General features: G+C 35.7%; 1 protein-coding gene across 1 annotated transcript in view; it reads right to left on the bottom strand.

Moving 5' to 3' along the window:
- LOC132406092 (putative Polycomb group protein ASXL3) overlaps positions 1–10542 on the bottom strand; it is a 230275-nt gene extending 219733 nt beyond the window's left edge. Inside the window, exons 1-3 of the mRNA XM_059991342.1 lie at positions 10443–10542; positions 9143–9321; positions 7539–7647 (exon numbers count right to left, since the gene is read on the bottom strand). Coding sequence (XP_059847325.1) covers positions 7539–7647; positions 9143–9321; positions 10443–10542 — 388 coding nt within the window. The remainder of the gene's footprint in view (positions 1–7538; positions 7648–9142; positions 9322–10442) is intronic.
- Positions 10543–23471: the final 12929 nt, after the last annotated feature.

The following is a 23471-nucleotide window of genomic DNA, read 5'->3' as shown; positions in this document are numbered from 1 at the left end:
TGTGCTCAGTAGTGGGGAGGGTTTTACCTGTGATATTCCAGGGTGTCAACCAGTCAGTACAGTCCCCAGTTTGTCAATGTTTTAGATGACATGCCGAATCTACACAAATTTCTAAGAAAGTAGGTGCTGCCATGCCTGCTTTGTAATGACATCTACAAACCCCATTTCCAGAAAAGTTGGGATATTTTCCAAAATGCAATAAAAACAAAAATCTGTGATTAATTAATTCATGTGAACCCTTATTTAACTGACAAAAGTACAAAGAAAAGATTATCAATAGTTTTACTGACCAACTTAAATGTATTTTGTAAATATACACAAATTTAGAATTTGATGGCTTCAACACACTCAACAAAAGTTGGGACAGAGTTAAAATAAGATTGAAAAGCGCACAGAATATTCAAGTAACACTGGTTTGGAAGACTTCACGTTAAGCAGGCTAATTGGTAGCAGGTGAGGTATCATGACTGAGTATAAAAGTAGCATCCATCAAAGGCTCTGTCTTTGCAAGCAAGGATGGGTCGTGCCTCACACCTTTGTGCCAAAATTCGTGAGAGAATTGTTAGTCAGTTCAAAAGGAACATTTCCCATTGCAAGATTGCAGAGAATTTAGGTCTTTCAATATCTACAGTACATAATATTGTGAAAAGATTCAGAGAATTCAGAGACATCTCAGTGCATAAAGGGCAAGGTCGGAAACCACTGTTGAATGCGCGTGATCTTTGAGCCCTCAGGCAGCACTGCCTAAGAAACCATCATGCTACTGTGACAATTATAGCCACCTGGGCTCGGGAGTACTTCGGAAAACCATTGTCACTTAACACAGTCCGTCGCTGCATCCGGAAATGCAGCTTGAAACTGCATTACACAAGGAGGAAGCCATACATCAACTCTATGCAGAAACACTGGCGAGTTCTCTGGGCCCGAGCTCATCTCAGATGGACCGAAAGACTGTGGAACTGTGTGCCGTGGTCAGATGAGTCCACATTTCAGCTAGTTTTCGGGAAAAAACGAATGTTGAGTTCTCTGTGCCAAAGATGAAAACGACTATCCTGATTGTTATCAGCGAAAGGAGCAAAAGCCAGCATCTGTGCTGGTATGGGGGTGCCATTGACTCTGAGGTGTATATTAGGATTTTAGAGAGACATATGTTGCCATCAAGGTGACGTCTCTTCCCGGGACGTCCATGCTTATTTTAGCAGGACAATGCCAGACCACATTCTGCACGGGCTACAACAGCGTGGCTTTGTAGACACACACTGCGTGTGCTTGACTGGCCTGCTGCCAGTCCAGATCTATCTCCTATTGAAAATGTATGACGCATCATGAAGAGGAGAATCAGACAACGGAGACCACAGACTGTTGAGCAGCTGAAGTCTTATATTAAGCAAGAATGGACAAAATTTCCAATTGCAAATCTACTACAATTAGTATCCTCAGTTCCAAAATGATTAAAAAGTGTTAATAAAAGGAAAGGTGATATAACACAATGGTAAACATGCCTCTGTCCCAACTTTTGTTAAGTGTGTTGCAGCCATCAAATTCTAAATTTGTGTATATTTACAAAATACAATTAAGTTGGTCAGTAGAACTATTGAAAATCTTTTCTTTGTACTTTTGTCAGTTAAATAAAGGTTCACGTGAATTAACATATCACAGATTTTTGTTTTTATTGCATTTTGGAAAATATCCCAACTTTTCTGGAAATGGGGTTTGTACATGCTGGACACAGGACAGATCGTCTGTAATGATAATGTTTGAAGAATTTAAAGTTGCTGACCCTCTCTACCTCTGATTACTTTATGAGGACTGGCTCATGGACCACAGTGCAAATTCTTGCGTAAAACCAACACTAAGCAACACACTGACTAACCTATCAGCCTTATGAAACAAGTTTAACAAAATACTTTTCCGCCATAATGCACATAAAGGATCCAATTCTCTGCAGTAATAGCCAGTAAGGAACAAACGCTTTCCAGAACTCAAATGGTATCTTATCTTCTGGTTATTGAACATTTGTGCTGTACTTCTCTTGCTGCTTCAGGTAAATTACAACTGAGAACTCCACTTATTCACCCCCACTTACTGGATGGGATTATTAATTTACATCTTCATTGTCAGTCTCTCCTCAATTCTCTAGCCAAAGTGTACTTTATTATTATCTGATAAACACAGAAACATAGAAAACCTACAGCACAATACAAGCCCTTCGGCCCACAAAGCTGTGCCGAGCATATCCTTACCTTAGAACTACCTAGGCTTACCCACAGCCCTCTATTTTTCTAAGCTCCACGTACTTATCCAGGAGTCTCTTAAAAGATCCTATAGTTCCTGCCTCCACCACTGCCGCCGGCAGCCCATTCCACGCACTCACTAGCCTCTATGTAAAAAACTTACCCCTGACATCTCCTCTGTACCTACTTTCAAGTACCTTAAAACTATGTCCTCTTGTGCTAGTCCAGTTGTCCCCAACGACCGGGCCGCAAAACATGTGCTACTGGGCCGTGAGGAAACAATATGATTTGTCGATATGAAACGATGAGTCAGCTGCACCTTTACTCATTCCCTGTCAGGCCCACTGTTGAACTTCAACTCACGTGAGGTCATTATGCACGTAAAGTCATTATCCACGTGATGTCATCAGTCACCTAAACACAGTGATACCCTAGTGCCAGGGATCACTAGTTGGCCTCGGGTAACCGGCCGTGTGAGTGAGAAGTGCTGTTGCTACTGGCCTGGAGTGCAGACAGATGGATGCCACCTCTAAACCTGTTTAGCACACTGAATGTTCGTGGGGAACCAGATGCTAAAATATTCACAGATGACCTAATTTGGACTCAGGGTTTTGTAAGAGGCAGAGCAACTACCTCGCTGTGATTTACTGAAAGTCATCCCTCGAGCCAAGCTTTTGTTGGCCGATAGATCCTACCTATCTACAAGGAGGGCGGGCGGGCACATGCCCTGTGCACTCCTCGCTCGGTCGGTTGCTCTCTCTGGACTGCAACTGCCACAGCCCTGATACGGTGAACTCCGGCCCTTACCTTGTCCTCTCACTGGTGTGTTACAATAATTTTATATGTTCATGTGAGGAAAATATGAGCTGTGTGTTTAATATCCAAACACTACTTAAAAAGTTATGATGTTTTGATTTATAAGTGAGTGAGAATTGACTTATCACTATGTTCATAGGAGGAAAATATGCACTCTGTGTTTAATCTTAAATTTGATAAACACTTTTAGAAATGAAATTGAGTGTATTAGCCATTTATAAGTGACTTATAGTTGACTTATCACTTATATTCCAGTCGTGATTAACACCCACACCCCCCCCCCCCGTCAGTTGGTCCGCAGAATATTGTCAATATTAAACCGGTCTGCGGTGCAAAAAATGTTAGTGACCCCATTTCAGCCCTGAGGAAAAGCCCCTGACTATACACATGATCAGTGCCTCTCATCATCTATCAGGATACCTCTCATCCTCCGTCACTCCAAGGAGAAAAGTCCGAGTTCATTCAACCTATTCTCATAAGGCATGCTCCCCAATCCAGGCAACATCCTTGCAAACTTCCTCCACACCCTCTCTATAGTTCCCACATCCTTCCTGTAGTGAGGTGACCAGAACTGAGCACAGCACTCCAAGTGGGGTCTGACCAGGGTCCTATGTAGCTGCAACATTACCTCTCGGCTCCTAAACTTAATCCCCAGTTGATAAGGGCCAATGCACCGTATGCCTTCTTAACCACAGTGTCAACCTGTGTAGCAGCTTTGAGTGTCTTATGGACTTGGACCCCAAGATCCCTCTGATCCTCCACGCTGTAAGAGTCTTGCCATTAATGCTATATTCTGTCATCATATCTGACCTACCAAAATGAACAACCTCTCACTTATCTGGGTTAACTCCATCTGCCACTTCTCAGCCCAGTTTTCCATCCTATCAATGTCCTGCTGTAACCTCTGACAGCTGTCCATACTATCCACAACACCCCCAACCTTTGTGCCATCAGCAAATTTACTAACTCATCCCTCCGCTTCCTCATCCAGGTCATTTATAAAAATCACGAAGAGTAGAGGTGCCAGAACAGATCGCTGAGGCACACCACTGGTGACCGACCTCCATGCAGAATATGACCCGTCTACAACCACTCTTTGCCTTCTGTGGGCAAGCCAGTTCTGGAACCATAAAGCAGAAAGGCTCAATGAAACCAATGTGCTGATGGATGCTGGGAAAAGTATTTGGCACTTTTCAGTACTAGTTGAGGCTTAAAAACACGAGATAGCACGATTGTGAGAAGATGGATTGGGTGTAAAGAAGGCATGACTTCCATGGTTACTCTTCTACTACTGGATATGGATTCAATAATGGCCTCATCAGTGATGGCTAGTGCTCTGTCTTCCCTGCAGGTTAGCCACTGCCTCCTGCAGAAAAATTGAGGGAAATGACTCAGCATTTAACATAGTTGGATGGTACACCTATCACGGTTGACTAACTGGCAGTTTGCACATAATGTGTGGTGTAGTTGTGAGACTTGCAAGAATGGGAGGATAAAGTGGAGCTTTATAAATGTTATGTATAAGCTCTGACAGATTGTTGGTGATACATTCAGCGACTTATGAGATTAGAAATAACACTGGCAGGATATGTCAGTTGAAGAAACATTAATTGTCTTTAAATATGTACACAAGGTCATTGAACTTCTTACAACATTGCATCTAAGTTCTTCATGGTTGATTTCTGGATTTCATCTTCATAACTATCTTCTTCTATTGCCTGCTCATTATGAATCTGGAGGGTTAGTAGTTATTCATGTCTCCTTTTAACCTCTGCACCAAGGTCTCCATTGCAGCATCCAAAAACCAAAGTGTTCATCTCTTTCATATTGTGCCATGAATCTTTTGGCTTCCATTACTTGCTGTAACCACAATGCACAGTCAGATGGCTAACCACTCAAAGAAATGATCCCTGTTTTAAGATAATTAGCAAATCAGTAACATGCCTATTACTTGCTGGATATCGAAACTATTATGATAACCAGCACAGATTTATTGCTCCTTTTGCATCATCAAACAGGTGCCAGCTAAATGAATTTGTGAAGCATGTATTTATTTTCAGGAGTCAATTTACTGCTCCTGGATTTGCATAACTTCAAAGCATTCAGTGGTGCAAAACTAGTCAAATGACAAAATTGGCAATGCCCATGGAAACCGTAAAACTAATGGAAATATGGCTTAAATCACATTTATTATTTGTCTATGGAAGAAAAATATTCAGAATGGAAGATGTAATGTAATCTAGCATTTTGTAAAGAATAAACTATGTATTTTTTCGCCAAATGGAAACCCTTTCCAAAACTGTACAATACAATTTATACTCAAATCAAAAAATACCAAAAATATATACCAGAGATGATATTTCTGAAATTCACTGAGGGTGCAAGCTCATCACAATCAATCTTTTCTTGAAAGAGCACATCAATATGTCAAGAAGAAAGCTGTTCAGAACTTTGAACAGAATTAATGCTTCAACTATTTTCCATTTGTACATGGATTCCATCACCACATAGGATTATATGCTACCACATTACAAATAAAGTAACAAACATTAGTCTGTAATACTCCACCATTTTGGCAGTGTAAGAGCACTATCTGGTGGAACATTCACTCCATGCAGCTAAATCTTGATAATGCACATCTACCCATTACAGAAGGAAAACTAGTATCAATATTTTGCTCCTACAATCAACAACCTCTGTGCCAAAAGGGTTTATGGCTAAATTTCATTTAGTTAGTTAATTGAGGAACTCTGGTTAGCTAATGAGCAAGTATTGGAAATATTAACTTGATGTAGTTTAGGACGATAATGGAATTGTTTCTGGAATAATTCAAAAACTGCTGTAAGTAATCTATAAAGTGGCCACTCATCAGTGAGTAAAATGCTGACGATTGTGCAAATTTTTGAAAACTGTTCAGTTGTGACTACAATATAATGTACAGTATTGCATTTGCCCTGAATCATTGAACTGTACATTTCATGCAACATTTAACATTCTTTTGCTGAATGAACACCATAATTGCAGCATCTGATGTGAAGATGTTTAAACAATGGAAGCAGAAGAGGAATTTTGATTCGAGTAGCAGTATCTTTTTGTGATACAGGCAAGACATTATGTCACAGATGGGAAATACATTTACTCCTTGCTGAAAATCAACACCAGTGCACCACAAGGATACATGGGTGTAGAGAGTAGAACAGTGGGAATTGCACTCCATCTGTAAATTTGCTAAAGATACAACTATTGTTGGCAGAATTTCAGATGGTGATGAGGAGGCATACAGGAGTGAGATAGATCATCTGGTTGAGTGGTGTCAAAACAACAGCTTTGCACTCAACATCAGTAAGACCAAGGAAATGACCAGTCCTCAGTGAGGGATCAGCAGTGGAAAGTGCCATCAGTTTCAAGTTTCTTATTGTTAACATCTCTAAAGATCTATCTTGGGCCAAGCACATTGATGCAACTACAAAGGTGGCTCAACAGTGGCTATATTTTATTAAATGTTTGAAGAGTGTTGCGACACTCGCAGATGTACCATGGAGAGCATTCTAACTGGTTGTATCACTATCTGGTAGGGAGGGGCGACTGCACAGGAACAGAAAAAGCTGCAGGAGGTGGTAAACTCAGCCAGCTCCATCGTGGTTAATAGGCTCCGGAGCACTGAGAACACCTTCAAAAGACGATGCCTCAAAAAGGCGCATCTGTCATTAAGAACTCTCATCACCCTGGTCATGCCCTCTTCTCATTGCTATCGTCAAGGAGGAGCCTGAAGACACACATTCAATATTTTAGGAACAGCTTCTTCCCCACATCCATCAGATTTCAGAACGGACAATTAATCCATGAACACTAACTCATTATTTTTATCATTGCTCTCTTTTTGCTCTACTTATTTAATTTTTAAATATGTATTTTGTATAGTAATTTATAGTTTTAAATAATTGTGTTTTGCAAGTGCTGCTGTCCCAAAACAAAATATTTCATGGCATAACTTCAACTGATTCCTATACTGAAGGTTGGACTATAAAGATTGAGTAAAATAAAAAATACACTTTTTTTGCCAAAATAGATCATAATCTTAAAAACACAAAGCAATTTCCCTTAATAGAACATTTTAAATTAATTTCTCTGTAAACCTATTATCTGACAACAGATGTGGTCTCAAAATGTTCTTAAGCCATTACCCCAAATTAATATAAAAGTTCCTCATGTCCACTATTTTAAACATAACAAAATCTATATACTGTATTATGATACATTGAAATCATTTCCGAACCCCAGCCAAGTAGTCTATGGTGAAAAAGAACTGCATACAACAAAATGATTGATTTAAGTTATTTGCCAGTGCTCGCACATTCTCTGAATACCCAGCTACACAAAGCTACTGTTGATAAGTCATTGTTTGCAGACTTAATCAAATGAAAATCTAACACCCGTCTTTCCAATTTATAAATTACCTAAACATGATGTTAGGAGTTACTGACATACCTCCATTTTCCTCTTCAGTGCTATTTGTTTCAGCCATTTCACAGCTGTCTAAATCTGATTCGCCATCCAAATCAATGACCCCTTCTGCTGACATCACCAGTTCATCCTTCTGTTGATAAAAACGCAGTTAAGTTAGTAAATGCCCATCTTCTGCTCAGAAACACAATATAAAACAGTGCAACAATTATGCTCTTTTTGCACAGAAGGTAGTTTATCAATTTGCTCTGTACATAAAGCAAATGGCTTATTTCTGCCTTAAAGCCATTGACAACTAATGCAGAGCTGTTATACTGAAAGTTTACTTCCTTCAGCTCACAAGTGTTGTTTGCAGCTAGGGACCTCACTATCCAGGCGACAGTTAAGTACAAACCTGTCAGTATCTGTCAGGTTCCCTTTTCCTGAATCTGTGCCTTTTCAAATGATTACAGGGATAACAACATGAGTGACAAGAAACCCCAAAATTCTGAATAAAAGCAATTCAATATATCAATTTTTAAACATTTCAGTGGTACACTAAGCACTTCTATCACTGAGATTATCGTTTTTCAGATTAATAATAAAATGCATAGCAATAACTAGGGAATTTATATGTGTCTTGGCTCACCACTCTCTGATCCTTCCTCAACAGCAAATTAGAATCAGTAGTTAAACTGAAGCTTTACAATTGTTTGTACTTCAAATTACTTTTCAACCTGATTACAATACAATGCCACCTTGCTTCAGCTAATCGTATTCTTGCAACTGAATCTCCAGGTCATGGTTTAAATTCCAAGGTGGCATTTGAGTACTTAGTTATGCTAACATTCCAGTATGGTATTGTCCCCTTTTATAACTGCCTTGAGAAGTATCCTTGTTAAAATAGACACTGTTCCTGCATTATTTCAGTATTTCTGCAGCAATGGTATACTCTGACCACCAGCTCAAATAAATGAATCTAGCTGACCAGGGAGTTCTGCGTACAAGCCAACCACAGCATGAGAAACCTATTAACCAATCATTATGCTCACCACTATGCACAATATGGCTAACGAGTTTGTGTTAAAAAACAGAAGCAATGAAGTTCAAAAGAATGTTTTAAATATTTTCACCTGTCTGAAAGAGATGATAAGGCTTAAAATAAATATAGCTTTTAAAAATGCTTGATCTTAAAGAATAGTTGAGATCACATTTTCATTATTAGTAATTAATCAGTGTACACAACATATTATAGCAAATGTAATCTCAATGAGGTCTGTCTGCCATTGAGATGCATAAAGTTAAAGTTGTATCTTTATATATAATGAAAGTGCTTAAATTGTTCGTACATTACTGGATATACAAGTGATCAAAGGCAAAACAAGAAATACAAATTCAGCACTATTAAAAATCTCAGTAATTAAACCCAAACGGATTGCTAGGAATGGTGCCTTTGTCATCATGCACTCTAGTGAACACTGTAGCATTACAGTGAGCAGCATGCTTTTCTCTTTTGATCAAATATGACATTTTCAATATTTCCTATGACTTAGTTGAAAAACACGCAATCCAATGATTATCATATTTCCAAATAACATTAAGCTTTTATAAAAGTACTTTGTCTATAAACAAGTTTTATATTTACTTACTTTAAGAGCATAAAGACCCATCTTTCCTGGAATTCGACAGAAAGCTCCATCTTCCACACGAGCATTGGTGTGAAGCATGGCATTAAGGCAGGCCAGAGGAGAGGTTCCACTGATTTGAGAGAGGGATGCACATATAAATGTGTGAGCACTTCTCACAAAACATTCACTTTCCACTTGGACTTTGTGCAAATTCCATCAACCTTGACCAGCATTTACATCACAATAGCAGAGATGAAAAGCAAATTTTAGTCTTGAGCATTTGTAAAAATAACTATCAGACACTTAATAAACCAAAATCCAAGTAAAATCACAATCTAAATTCATTTAAATTATGTGTTGCGTAAACTAAAGGCAAAGCTTAATACATATGGTAGAAATCCAAGAAACTACTCATGTTCTAAAATGCCAGAATGATCAAAGAAGGGGAAAGTTCAAGAGTATCAGTATTCAATGAATAAAGGAAAATGCATTTGAATGACCTGGAAGTGGGGGGTTGGGAGACATTGCTACAACATATGCTTCACTTCTTTTCCTTCTCAGAAGTCATTTGTTGCATATGTGACTTGTTAGCACATCATGCAAACTTTCTGACTTCGTATTCAAGGAAAAGAAATCTGCAATGATGCCCTTCACATAGTATACACTCACTCAATTATTGCCACCTAAAATGCCAATTCACAACTATCTTTATGCTATTATTTATTTATTTTTATTATTTCATAGGAAGTTTATAATGCTGTAAATTCTGATATTTAGAGTTCAACTTAAAAGCACAAGTCTTTGAACTGAAAAAACTATTGAAAATCAATCACATTGTTGGTCTAAGTCACACATAGACTAGAACATAAACAAGGAACCACAGAGTTTTAACAACTATCAGCAGTTCCATGGTTATCACTAAAGAGGCAAGTTCTAATTGCAATCTTGCTGAATTAATTGAATGGTGCCTTTTTTTTTGTCTCTTGCAGCATACCTCAAAAAGTTGAACAGCTAAAGAAATACTTTCGGAATACCATTGTAACAAAGAAATAACATTTGTCTTTTAAATTTGTTCTGCTACTCAAGTTGATCTTTATGGAAAAATATCTTGCCTAGGAATGCAATTGAATAAGAATGTAAGAAAACAGGAGCAGGAGTTGTTCACTCAGCCCTTCAATTCTAACTTGCCATTTAATATGATTGTGGCTGACAGGCTCGATGGTTGGTCTCATCTCTTCCTCAGTGCCAGTCCCACCTAGCCCTCCATTCCATAATTTCAATAATGTATCTGCTTCCTCAATAAATAGCCCAATAATCTCACCTCCATAACCATCTAGAGTAAAGAATTCCAGGTTCATCACCACCTGTAGGTAGAAGTTCTGATGCACTTCTTCAGTTAGAACTGACTGTTCCCTAATCATCTGAAATTGTTCTATTAGCGGAATAATCTTAAATGTTTCAGTAAAATATATAAATGTGTGAGCACTTCTCACAACACATTCGCTTTCCATTTGGTCCTTCTGAAAATTCCATCAAGAATTCCATTCTTCTAAAAAAAATGCTCAGGACATGACAATCCCTTCACTCCAGAAGTTGTCACTGAGAGATTAATAACCCAGTCTGTATTATCTTTTCTCATATGACAACACAACTATCCCAGGAATCAATCCAGTGAATCTTTGATGTATTCCCTGCATTGCAATAATATCCTTCTGAAGATAAGGAGACTGACCCTTAAATAATATTTTTCACCACTGCCTTATCTAGTTCCAGTAAGATATCCATATGCTTGTATTTAGACTTACCTAATTGTTTGTTATATTTTAGTGATGATGTAAGAGGGTAAGAGGGAACTCAGGTCCCTCTGATGATGAGTACCATTCAATTCCTCATTAAAAAAATCTCTTCCTATACTTTAAAAACATGATACTCTATATGCCATTCTCTCCCATTTATTTCGCCTCTCCATACCCCACTAAAAAGACTGTTGGCATTATTTTTATAATTCATTCTGAATTCAGGATAGTTTCTTCAAAAAAATGGACTTAATATACTTGATCCTCTTGTTCAAAGGGAATGTGGGTAGATCTGAAATATACTTGAAATAACTTGAGGTGAATTAAATCTTTACAGTTTGGCATTCTTCAATGATTGATCTTCATTCAATACCTTCATGATTTTTAGAAGAAATTGCTGGACTAATGGGACTTAATTATCTTTAATCTACTGGAAACTTTTGAACTTTCACTCAGTGTCCACTTTATTAGGTACACCAGTACACCTGCTCGTTAATGCAAATATATAATTAGCCAATCATCTGGCAGCAATTTAACATATAAAAGCATATATAAATGGTCAAAAGGATCAGTTTTGTGCAGACCAAACAACAGAATGTAGAAGAAATGTGATTTAAGTGGCTGACCGTAGAATGATTGTTGGTGCCAGCTGAAATGGTTTGAGTATCCGAGAAATGCTGATTACCTGGAGTTTTCACGTACAGCAGTGTCTAAAGCAGGGGTTCCCAACCTTCCTTTTAATGCCATAGACCCCTATCATTAACCAAGGGGTCCTTGGACTCCAGGTTGGGAACCCTGCTCTACAGTTTACAGAGAATGGTGCAAAAAACAAAAAAAATCCAGTGAGCAGCAGCTCTATGGGTAAAAATGCCTTGTTAATGAGAGAGGTCAGAGGAGAATGGCCAGACTGGTTCAAGCTGGTGGAAGGCGACAGTAACTCAGATAACCACACATTACAACAGTGGTGTGCAGAAGAGCATCTCTGAAAACACAACACATTGACCTTTCAAGTGCATGGGCTACTGCAGCAGAAGACCAAGAATATAATTTTAAGTGACCATTGTATTAGGTATAGGGAAAAAGTAGCCACTAAGTGTATATTGACTAACAATTTAACAAGTATGTTGATAACTTTAAAGTATTTACTCTCAAGATGAGTAACTACTGAGACAAGTCTTGAATTTTGGAGGAAGAGGGAAGGGGGAGAGAGGGGAGCGGAGAGAGGTATTGCTTCAACATTTTCAGTAATATGAATGAAAAGAAAATATAAACACTACTTTCACTGTATTTCAATTAAATAGTCTTTTTGTTTAGGCTAACATCAAATTCATATTCCTGAAACTAATACCAATAAGTTGGTATTTATAAGTATAATAAATCACTTCACAAATTGGCACAATTGAATAATTATAAATTATTAAATTATTAACTATCAGTTATTAGTCTTAGTTCTTTTGTGGGAGTGAACTCAAATACTCCATTATTTGACATTACTGTCAATAAAACAGTATATGAATTATCTTTAATCATGATGGGCCATCTGAGTCAAGAAAAATATAAAAGTAAGACATTTATTCTCTTATAAAGCAGTATGGTTCATCCAATTAAAGTAGATTTTAGAAAGAAAAATATTACAAATGCTCACCTTCTGAAATGCCACCATATGTTGAATAAGGTCCAACGTATTAATGAAGGGGAAAAAAATTAAAATCAGTAATGCAGAGAATAAAACAAATACATACCAGAAGACTAATTTTACTATATCTTATATTTTGGACCTGAAACTATTTCCTTATGGTACAATGTTATACATATTATTCTAACAGTTGTTCATCATCTGATATTGTAATAAACCAAAAAAGCTATATTTTATGTAAGTTGGTCACAACGAGAGGACAGTGGAAATCTTCATAAAATAAGAGAGCGGCTGCACCAGAGTTACTCAGGCAGATGCATTTGTATTTTCAATCAAAGAATCAATCTTGACAACGACAGCTTTAACAGCAACATCTCATGCCTGCAAATGAATGATCTAATTTAATAGAGTGGTGCTCAGGAATTATGCTTCCAAGAAGGAGGGAGCATAAGGATGGCAGCTAATTTTCTAAGAAATACACAGTAAATTGAATATATTTTTATATGCACTTCTTTTCTTTAATTCTTTCTAATACATTCTACTCTCAAATCTTTTTAGTAAAATTCAGTAGCTGGATTAATAAGAGACTATTCCTATCATTTTATAGATGGTGACTTCATTGCTTATAATGTTATTAATATACTGTATAAATTTGTAGAGCTGTGCTGCTCAGAACCCTTGTTTTTGACCATGCTTTGGTTTGACATTCATATGTTCAAACTTAATGCATTATGCTTTTCAATCATTTGGTGATAATTACTGAATATTTAAAACAAATCTTACTTTTTTACTGTTTTAATAATATGTAATGTTAATAAATCCAAGTCGAGTAGTGGCATCAAAGTGGCATAGAGTAGTGATGAGAGGGCGCACAGGAGTGAGATGAGAGATATGAGTGGAGTGGTGCCGCAGCAACAACCTGGCACTCAACGTCAGTAAGACGAAAGAGCTGATTGTGAACTTCAAGAAGTGTAAAGATGAAAGAACACATACCAATCCTGATAGAGGGACCAGAAGTGGAGAGAGTGAGCAGCTTCAAGTTCCTGGATGTCAAACTCTCTGTGGATCTAACCTGGTCCCAACATATCAATGTAGTTATAAAGAAGGCAAGACAACGGCTATACTTCATTAGGAGTTTGAAGAGATTTGGCATGTCAACAAATACACTCAAAAACTTCTATAGTTGTACCATGGAAAGCATTCTGACAGGCTGCATCACTGCCAAGGATGAAGGGGCTACTGCACAGGACTGAAAGAAGCTGCAGAAGGTTGTAAATCTAGTCAGCTCCATCTTGGGCAGAAGCCTAAAATGTACCCAGGACATCTTTAGAGATTGGAGTCTCAGAAAGGCAGTGTCCATTATTAAGGACCTCCAGCACCCAGCGCATGCACTTTTCTCACTTTTATTGTCAGATAGCAGGTTCAGAAGCCTGAAGGCACACAGTGAGCGATTCAGGAAGAGCTTCTTCCCCTCTGCCATCTGATTCCTAAATGGACACTGAATCTTTGGACACTATCTCACTTTTTTTAATATACAGTATTTCTGTTTTTGCACTTTTTAAAATCTATTCAATATACATAATTGAGTTACTTGCTTATTTATTACTTTTTTCCTTCTCTGCTAGATTATGTAATGCATTGAACTGCTGCTGCTAAATTAACAAATTTCACGTCACATGCCGGTGATAATAAACCTGATTCTGAATTCTAATTGTTCAAGTTTAAAAGTGCAGGTCATCCCCAGGTTAAGAATGCACAATTTTGGACATCACTACTGTATATATGAACAAGCACTTACAATATTATTAAATTCAAAAGTCTAATGTACATAAAAGTGCATCCATTCTTTCCTCTGAATGGCAGAACTATGTTCCTTTCTCTCCACTTTTAGAAATTGTTCTTTTCTATCAGTCTTTGTTTTTGATGCCTTTCTTTACAATACCTATGGAGGAATCGTTAGCATACAGGGTGATTTATGTGTATTTTCTGACTTATTCAATAATCAATTTATGATCAACTCTAAAAACAAAACCTGTTCCTTACTGGGAGAGGCCTGGAATAAATTGAATTACATTAACAATTAATGTTTTAACATATAGGTCCTCACCAGGCTGAGACAAGGTTCCATTCAGTGAAATGCAGGCTGTAGGTAATGCGGCTGCAAGCCAAGCTGCCATGTGGCAGAAGATGCCTGCAGTTCGCAGCAGGGAGAAATCTCTGCCACCAGCTTCCCAAATGTTCGATCGTATGTATGGGCTGTTGTTAAATCAGGTGTACAGAAGCAGGAGAGTACCTGTATGAATAAATTCACTGTATCCACACTCAGTTTGGTTGATACCCAAAAATAATTGCTTATTAGGAGTAATTTTCTGACTTCATATTTCTGGTTGGGAGCCAAGCTCATTAACTAGCATATTGGAAATTCAAGAGTGGGCTCTATGGTACTGATCTAGATTTCTCATGAGATCCTAATAAGTGATATTCCCTGATTTAAAACTGGCATAGTTCTGTTAAAAGCAAATTATGCCTAAATAACTAGATAGAAATTTTTTGATAAAATAACCCGAGAGGTTCGATGAGGGAAATAACATCTGACAGGGTGCATGTGGATTTTGAGAAGGTAATTTCATCTGAGTGATAGTCATAGAATAAAAAGGCCTCTGGCAGCATGAGTTGATTGAAAGCAGATAAAGTAATATGATTGACTGTTGGACAGGAAGGAAGTGTACAATTGTGTTCTCCAGGGATCAGTACTGGGATCACTTAATATTTAAATGACAAGAACTTGGATGCACATATATAATTCCTAAATTTGCAGATGGCATAAAACTTGTGAGCTGTGAAGGCTATAGAAATAGACTATCTCTTAGGTGATAAAGGCAAGCTGAGGGAATAAGCTGTTGGTAAGGGATAGAATTTAATACTGAGAGAAACGCTATGTTGCATTTTGGCAGGAAGAATGAGAATAAGCAACATAAACTTGAGGGAATATTTCTAAAAAGTGTTTGAGATTAAGAGATCTGGGGTGTAATTCAGTGAAAGTGGCAGAAGAGATTGCAAAAGGTTAAAAAATCATGAGGACTCTTGGGTGTTGTAAGTAAAAGCATTAGAGTAAAGATGTGATGCTGAACCTTTACCAAGCACTGGATTGGCCATGGGGGCGGAGTTTCAAGATGGCGACGTAGACATCTGCCTTTTAGGCACTCTTCATCTTTTCAACTATAATCACCCTTTAATCAAACCTTTTCGTACTTAATCATATGGGTTGTTACTTACGATTTACTTTTTTTTTCTAAAACAATATTTGATCTAATCTTTCTAAACTTAAAATGGCTACAGCTAAGAAATCATCTAAAGACTCTTTATCTCTCGATGCAATTTCTAATCTTCTGGATACTAAACTTGCAAGTTTGGAAAGTAAATTGGAAAGTAAAGCGGCAAATTTGGAAAGTAAACTGGCAAGTTTGGAAAATAAACTTACCACGAAAATGTCTGAACTTGAAGGAGTTGTTAGATCGCTTGATACCAAGCTTCAATCGCAGGCATCGGATATTCCACGGCATGAAGACAAGATCGTGACTCTTGAGAAGTTAATTTGTGAAAAAATACGTACAATTGAAACGTTGGAGAAGAAGGTACTGTCGACTGCTAGAACAGTTGATCAGTATAAGTTTAAAATTACCGATCTTGAAAACAGATCTCGCAGACAGAATTTGCGAATCATCGGGCTTCCCGAGAAAGTTGAGTCCGGTGACTTAACTGAATTTTTCTCTAACTTATTATGGGAAGTTTTCGGTGATGAAGCTTTGCAGGCTAAACCTATTATAGATCGTGCCCACAGAGTTGCGAGATTTTCGGCTACAGGTGACAAGCCACGAGCTGTGATTGTTCGCCTCCATCATCCTCGGGAGAAAGAGCTTTTAATCCGATTAGCTCGTCGGAAAGGTATGATTTCTCACAGAAACTTTAAGTTTCGTATTGTTGAAGATTATTCATTCAAAGTGATGAAAGCGAGAATCGCTTTTAAACCAGTGATGGCAGAGATTCATTCGATTGGATTTAAACAAGATTTAAGATATCCAGCGAATCTCAGAATTAAGTTGAATGACAACAGTCAGCGCTCCTTTAATACTCCGGAAGAAGCGAAGAAATTCGTCGAAGAATATCGATCTTCTAGTATAAGTTGAACTATGTGTTATGTTGAATTTTTGGAGAGAAGATGCCATTTCGTTTTGGGTTTTAACCTATGAAGCTGTGTTGTAGCTTCTTACTTTGGTCTATAGATCTGTTTTTTTTTTATTATTATTATCATGGTTTATAGATGCTTTTTTAATTTTTCTATAATGTCTTTTTTCTTATTTTTTTTCTCTGTATTGGATATACATGTTTATATTTTGTGATAATGACTTTTTTTTTAAGATGTCGTTTCTTCTTCCCATAAGACTTTGCTTTCCGTAAGCATTTATTTGTTTGCTTGTACTTGGAAATGGGACGAATGTTTTGGATTTTTTGGACTTTTTTTATATTGTAGTGACTATTGAATCCTTTTTTAATCCTATTTTGATGACTTTTTTATTAAATTTTTTAATAGATTGAACTTACATTTATATTTTGTAATATGGTTTTTTCAAAATGTCGTTTCTTTTTCCCATAAGTCTTTGCTTTTGAAACGTCATTTTTCTTGTATTTGAATATGGAATCTTTTTTTAAAGGTATATTACACTTTTTCAAACTTTAATGTTTATCCTTTTTTATTAACGATCTTTTGCTTTAATATACTTTTTTTCCATTTTGATTGATGTATATATATATATATTTTTTTTGCAACCCTGTACTTTAATCTGGGTGTTATATAGTTTCTTTTTATATTTTCATGAAGCTGCCATCTTGAAATGGGGGTAATATTAGTATTAGTTTATGCGCCTGCCGCTTGGCTTTTTTTCGAGGGGTTGGGGGAGGGGGTAGGGATCTTTTTTCACGCTTTTGCTTTTTATTTTTTTGCTTTTAGTTCATGGGCCGACTTTAAATTATTAATATTGGTGAGGTGTCATGTTCTTCGGTTACTCCTGTATCATTATTCCTTCTTCCTGAATTATGGGTTATGTGTCTTTTTAACCTTTTATCATATGTACAATTAATATTGGCATGATGGACAAGTCTATTAATTTTATTTCTTGGAATACTAATGGTTTAAATAATCCGATTAAATGTAAAAAAATATTTAAAGTATTCCATAGACTAAATGCTAATATTATCTTTGTACAGGAGACCCATATTAGGAGGGAGGACAATCAACGCTTTTTTCGGTTCTGGCAGGGTCAACAATTTCACTCGAATTGTACCGCTAAAATCAGGGGTGTGTCTATTTTTATAGACCCCTCAATTTCGTTTATACATCATGAAATTATATCTGATCCACAGGGCAGATTTTTGTTGATAGCTGGTTCACTTTTTAATCGAAAAGTGGTTCTAGTTAATATTTATGCTCCAAACCTTGACTGCCCTGAATTTTTTAAATGTTTATTTACTTCCCATCCTAATCTAAATGAATATATGTTGATAATGGGTGGAGATTTCAATTGTTGTTTGAATCCTTTGATGGATAGATCTAAACCTATTCGAATTCTTCCGAATAGATCAGCTTTACTTATTAATTCTTTTATGGTTGATTCGGGAATTACTGAAATATGGCAGTTTTTGAACCCTAAAGTTAAAGAATTTTCGTTTTTTTCACATGTATATCATAGTTATTCTAGAATTGATTATTTCCTTATTGATCATCGTTTATTAACAGATGTTACTGATTGTAAATACGATTCTATTGCCATTTCGGATCATGCACCTTTGAAGTTATCTATCAAGATTTTGGACTCTTCCATTAATACTAGATCTTGGAGACTCAACGCTACTTTGCTTCAAGATCCAGAATTTATTACCTTTATAAAACAGCAAATTGACTTATTTTTTTCAACAAACTATACCGAAGAAATTGACAGAGGAATACTTTGGGATTCTTTTAAGGCTTTTATTCGTGGACAAATTATCTCATATTCCGCTGGTAAAAGAAAACAAAGATATTTAGATATAGCTTTATTAGTGGATAAAATTAAAGAAATTGATAAGATTTACTCCGTGACTCCTACCAAAGAACTTTATAAGAAAAGAGTTGAGCTTCAAATGGAACATAGCTTATTATTATCTTCTTCAATTGAGAATCAATTAATTAAGACCAGGGCTCAATTTTATATTCATAGTGACCGAACTGGTAAATTGTTAGCTAACCAATTAAAAGCTATTTCGACTAAGCGACAAATTATTAAAATTCGTAAACAAGACGGTAATTTGACTACTGATCATAAAGAAATCAATAATGCTTTCCAAGATTTTTATAAATCTTTATATCAATCAGAAATTGATGGCGATCTGTCTATGATGGATAATTTTTTTAACAATTTGAATATTCCCAGACTGACAGATGAAGATCGAAGTTTGTTTGATGCTCCTATTTCTATGGCTGAAGTAGGAGAGGCTATTTCATCAATGAATTTAGGGAAAGCTCCTGGTCCTGATGGCTATATTATAGAATTCTTTACAACTTTTTCTTCTTTGGTTTCCCCTTGGTTATGTGAAATCTTTAATGATGCATTCATTAAGAAGAGATTACCCCAGTCTTTTTATGAAGCTACTATTTCATTAATTCTTAAAAAAAATAAGGATCCTACTTTATGTGCATCTTATCGCCCTATATCGCTACTAATTGTAGACTCTAAGATTCTTACAAAAATTTTAGCTATTAGGTTAGAAAAGATACTATCACAGATTATTTCAGGAGATCAAACTGGTTTTATTAGGAACCGATATTCCTTTTTTAATGTTAGAAAATTGATTAATATAATTTATACTTCTCCACCCACAATCTCAGAATGTGTTATTTCATTAGATGCTGAAAAAGCTTTTGATAGAGTTGAATGGACATACTTATTTAATGCCTTGAAAAATTTTAATTTTAGCTCTAATTTTATATCATGGATTAAATTAATATATTATAAACCTGTTGCTTCTGTTCTTACGAATAATTACAGATCCTCTTTTTTTCAATTATCTCGTGGTACGAGACAAGGTTGTCCCTTAAGTCCTTTATTATTTAATATTGCATTAGAACCTTTAGCCATTGCTATTCGTGAATCTCCTAATATTTTTGGTATTACCCGTAATGAGAAGTTATACAAGTTATCACTTTATGCTGATGACTTGTTGTTATATATTTCTGATCTGGATAGGTCTATTCCCGCTATTCTATCCTTGTTGGTTCAATTTGGTAGTTTCTCTGGTTACAAACTAAATTTGGACAAGAGTGAATTATTTCCTTTAAATGCGCAAACTTTACTGTATGACAGGATACCATTTAAAGTTGTTACTGATAACTTTATCTATTTAGGTATAAAAATTACCAAGAAATATAAAGATTTATTCAGATTGAATTTTTAACCTATGCTTCATCAAATTCAACAACTTATTACTAGATGGTCTCCTTTATCCTTATCATTAGTTGGTCGGATCAATGCTATTAAAATGATGATTTTACCGAAATTTTTATATTTATTTCAAGCCTTACCAATTTTTATTCCTAAATCTTTTTTTGATAACATTGATTCAAAAATTTCCTCATTTGTGTGGCAAAATAAAAACCCCAGATTAAGTAAAAGACAGTTACAGAAATCTAAAAAGGATGGTGGTTTAGCTTTGCCTAATTTTAGATTTTATTATTGGGCGAATAATACTCGAAATTTAATATATTGGAAACCACCATATTAGACTCACTATTGTGCCCACAGTGGGTAAATTTAGAATGTAATGATGCACAAGGATATTCTTTATTTTCTGTTCTTGGTTCTTCTCTCCCTGCTGATTTAGTTAAATTCAATAAACAGATATCTAACCCTATTGTCAAACATACATTACGAATTTGGTTTCAATTTCGTAAGTTTTTTACTCTGAAAAACTTTGTTCTTGATAGCCCTATCTTACTTAATTTTTTTTAAACCTTCTTTAACAGATCAAGCTTTTAGCATATGGAAAAGGAAAGGTATAATATGTTTTCGTGATCTTTTTTTTGAAGGTAGTTTGATGTCTTTTGACCAACTTTCCAACAAATTTACGTTACCTAAATCTAATTTTTTTAGATATTTACAAATTAGAAATTTTTTATATAAAGTTTTACCATCCTTTCCTAATTCAACTTTGATAGATTTTTCAGATATGATTTTTACCTTAAATCCCTGTCAGAAGGGATTGGTGGCTCTTATTTATAATATGATTATGAAGATACAACCAGAGGTATCGAGTAAAATTAAACAGGAATGGGAAAAAGAACTTCAATACAATATATCAACAGAAAAATGGGGAAAAATTTTACAAATGGTTAATTCTTCTTCTATATGTGCTAAACATGCTTTAATACAATTCAAGGTCGTACATAGAGCTCATATGTCTAAAGACAAGCTTGCTGGATTTTACTCTCATGTTAACCCTCAATGTGACAGATGTCATTTAGATGTGGCTTCATTGACCCACATGTTTTGGTCATGTCCTACCTTACATAACTATTGGAAGGACATATTCGCTACCATTTCCTCAATTTGGAATATTGATTTACAACCTAATTTTATCACTGCAATTTTTGGTATACCAAATGAGGATGATAGTCGACTTTCCCCTTCAATTAGATGAATGATTGCCTTTGCAACATTAATGGCCAGAAGGTCTATATTTCAAAATTGGAAAGACGTAAATCCTCCTACCACATTTCAGTGGTTCTCTCAAACTATTTCTTGTCTGAGTTTAGAAAAAATTAGAAGTACTATTTTCGATTCATCAATTAAATTTGAAGAAACTTGGGGACCGTTCATTCGACATTTTCATATGAATTAATTTGGCTGCTTCCAGACCTTTTCTCTTTTTATTCTTGTTTTGGTATGGAGTTCCGGAGTTCTTGACACTATCATATACATATAAACTATTATTATTGCCCATGTTTAGTTTAGGTTTATTATTTTTTTATATATATATTTTTTCTTGCATTTTTATATATTTTTTTCTTTTGTTGACTATTCTTAATCCCTTTTATGTATAATCAATATAGGTTAGATTGATTATTATATGATCTTTTTTTTGCCGATAGTTTAATAAGATATTGTTATCTTGTTATTAATTTAACTTTAAGTTCAATGTACTCGTAACCTATTTAATACAATATTATGTTATTTTTTTAATATATGAAATTCAATAAAAAGATTGAAAAAGAAAGAAAAAAAGGATTGGCCACAAATGCAGCATTGCATTAAGTTCTAGTCATCTTACTATTAGAAAGATGTATTAACTTGACTCCAAGGATGAGATACTTTAGTTATTTTCATAATAAGATGGCTGGATTCTCCAGTTGATTATTCCCAAAGGCCTCAAGGGTACCAGTGCATCTAGGGTGTTTTATTTGCAATTGTAGTAAATATTAGAAAGGATTTTAGTTCCTTCAAGCACATTATTGATTTTGTGTCTCCACAGGATCTCTAAAAGTAGCAATGCAACACCACAAAATACAATCCTTTGGGAAACATTTGAGTAAGTACACTGAATATATCAGTGAGCAATACCTGTAGCTGAAAGTAAATGCTATACTCATTACAGTAAACTTTGGCTACCACAGTTCCTTCAATTGGAAAAATATAATGAATGCTTAGCCTGGAAACTGTAAATGAATCTTATACTCTTTTTCATAAATAAGCATTTTTTCTGTCTGCATTGTACTAACTGAACTGATTCAGCTTTTTAAAGTTCTGTAATGACGTTTATTTGAACAGAGCCTGCTAATAAAACATCCAAAACAAAAGAATTATTTAATGTCAACTACATTCAAAAAGATTTGCTGGTCATGCACATAACCTAATATCTGAATTTAAAACAAAAATTACTGAAAACTGTCAGTGGGTTAGGCTGAAAATATAGAACTTCAGATTGAAGGCTTTTCATAAGAACTGCGAAGAATGACCAAGTTTATTAACTTAAAACATTTTTCTCTCATTTCACTGTTGCTATCTGTCCTGTGAATGTTTCCAACATTTTCTGCCTTTAGTTTAAATGTTCATCACACGTTTTTCTTTAAATTTCAATTAATAATATTTTAAATGGTTTGCCTTGGTCATCTGTCAAGTTGACTCGGTACAATAGAGCAAAAGTACTTTCATGAATTAAAGCAGCTTCAAATAATACTGAAGTTAAATTTATAACAGATTGTGATTAAATCTGATAAAACAAACTTCTTACCAAAAGTAACAATATAGAAAGAGCCCTTAGTATGCAAACGAGAGAAATGAAAATGATGGCTCATTTAGAGAGAAAAAAAACAAAGAAATTCTACTTCATTTCCATACCTAACTTCATCAGAACAGGGCACTTGATTTCACTGATGAAGGGACTTGGCCTGAAATGTTGACTGTACTTTTATCCATAGATGCTGCCTGACCTGCTGAGTTCCTCCAGCATTGTGTGTGTTGTGTCATTGATTTGAATGTGGCTTTTATTTACTGAGATACAGCACAGAATGGGCCCTTCTGGCCCTTCAGGCTGTGCTGCCCAGCAATCCACTGATTTAATCCTCGCCTAATCACAGGACAATTTACAATGACCAATTAACCTAAGAACCAGTATGTCTTTGGACAATGGGAGGAAAACAGAACACCTGTTGTTGATCTTGATTAAAAAGATCAGTGCTCAGAAAATGGCTATTGTACATGGCTTGATCTGCATATTTTAACTTAATTTCTCAGTTTAGAATATAGAACATAAAACATAGAAATTTATAGCACATTACAGGCCCTTTGGCCCACAATGTTGTGCTGACCATGTAATCTACTCGAGACTG

This window comes from Hypanus sabinus, chromosome 1 (genome assembly GCF_030144855.1).
Source record: "Hypanus sabinus isolate sHypSab1 chromosome 1, sHypSab1.hap1, whole genome shotgun sequence".
Taxonomy (NCBI): Eukaryota; Metazoa; Chordata; class Chondrichthyes; order Myliobatiformes; family Dasyatidae; genus Hypanus; species Hypanus sabinus.
The sequence above is the reverse complement of the archived record's forward strand: the minus strand, read 5'-3'. Positions and strand labels throughout refer to the sequence as shown.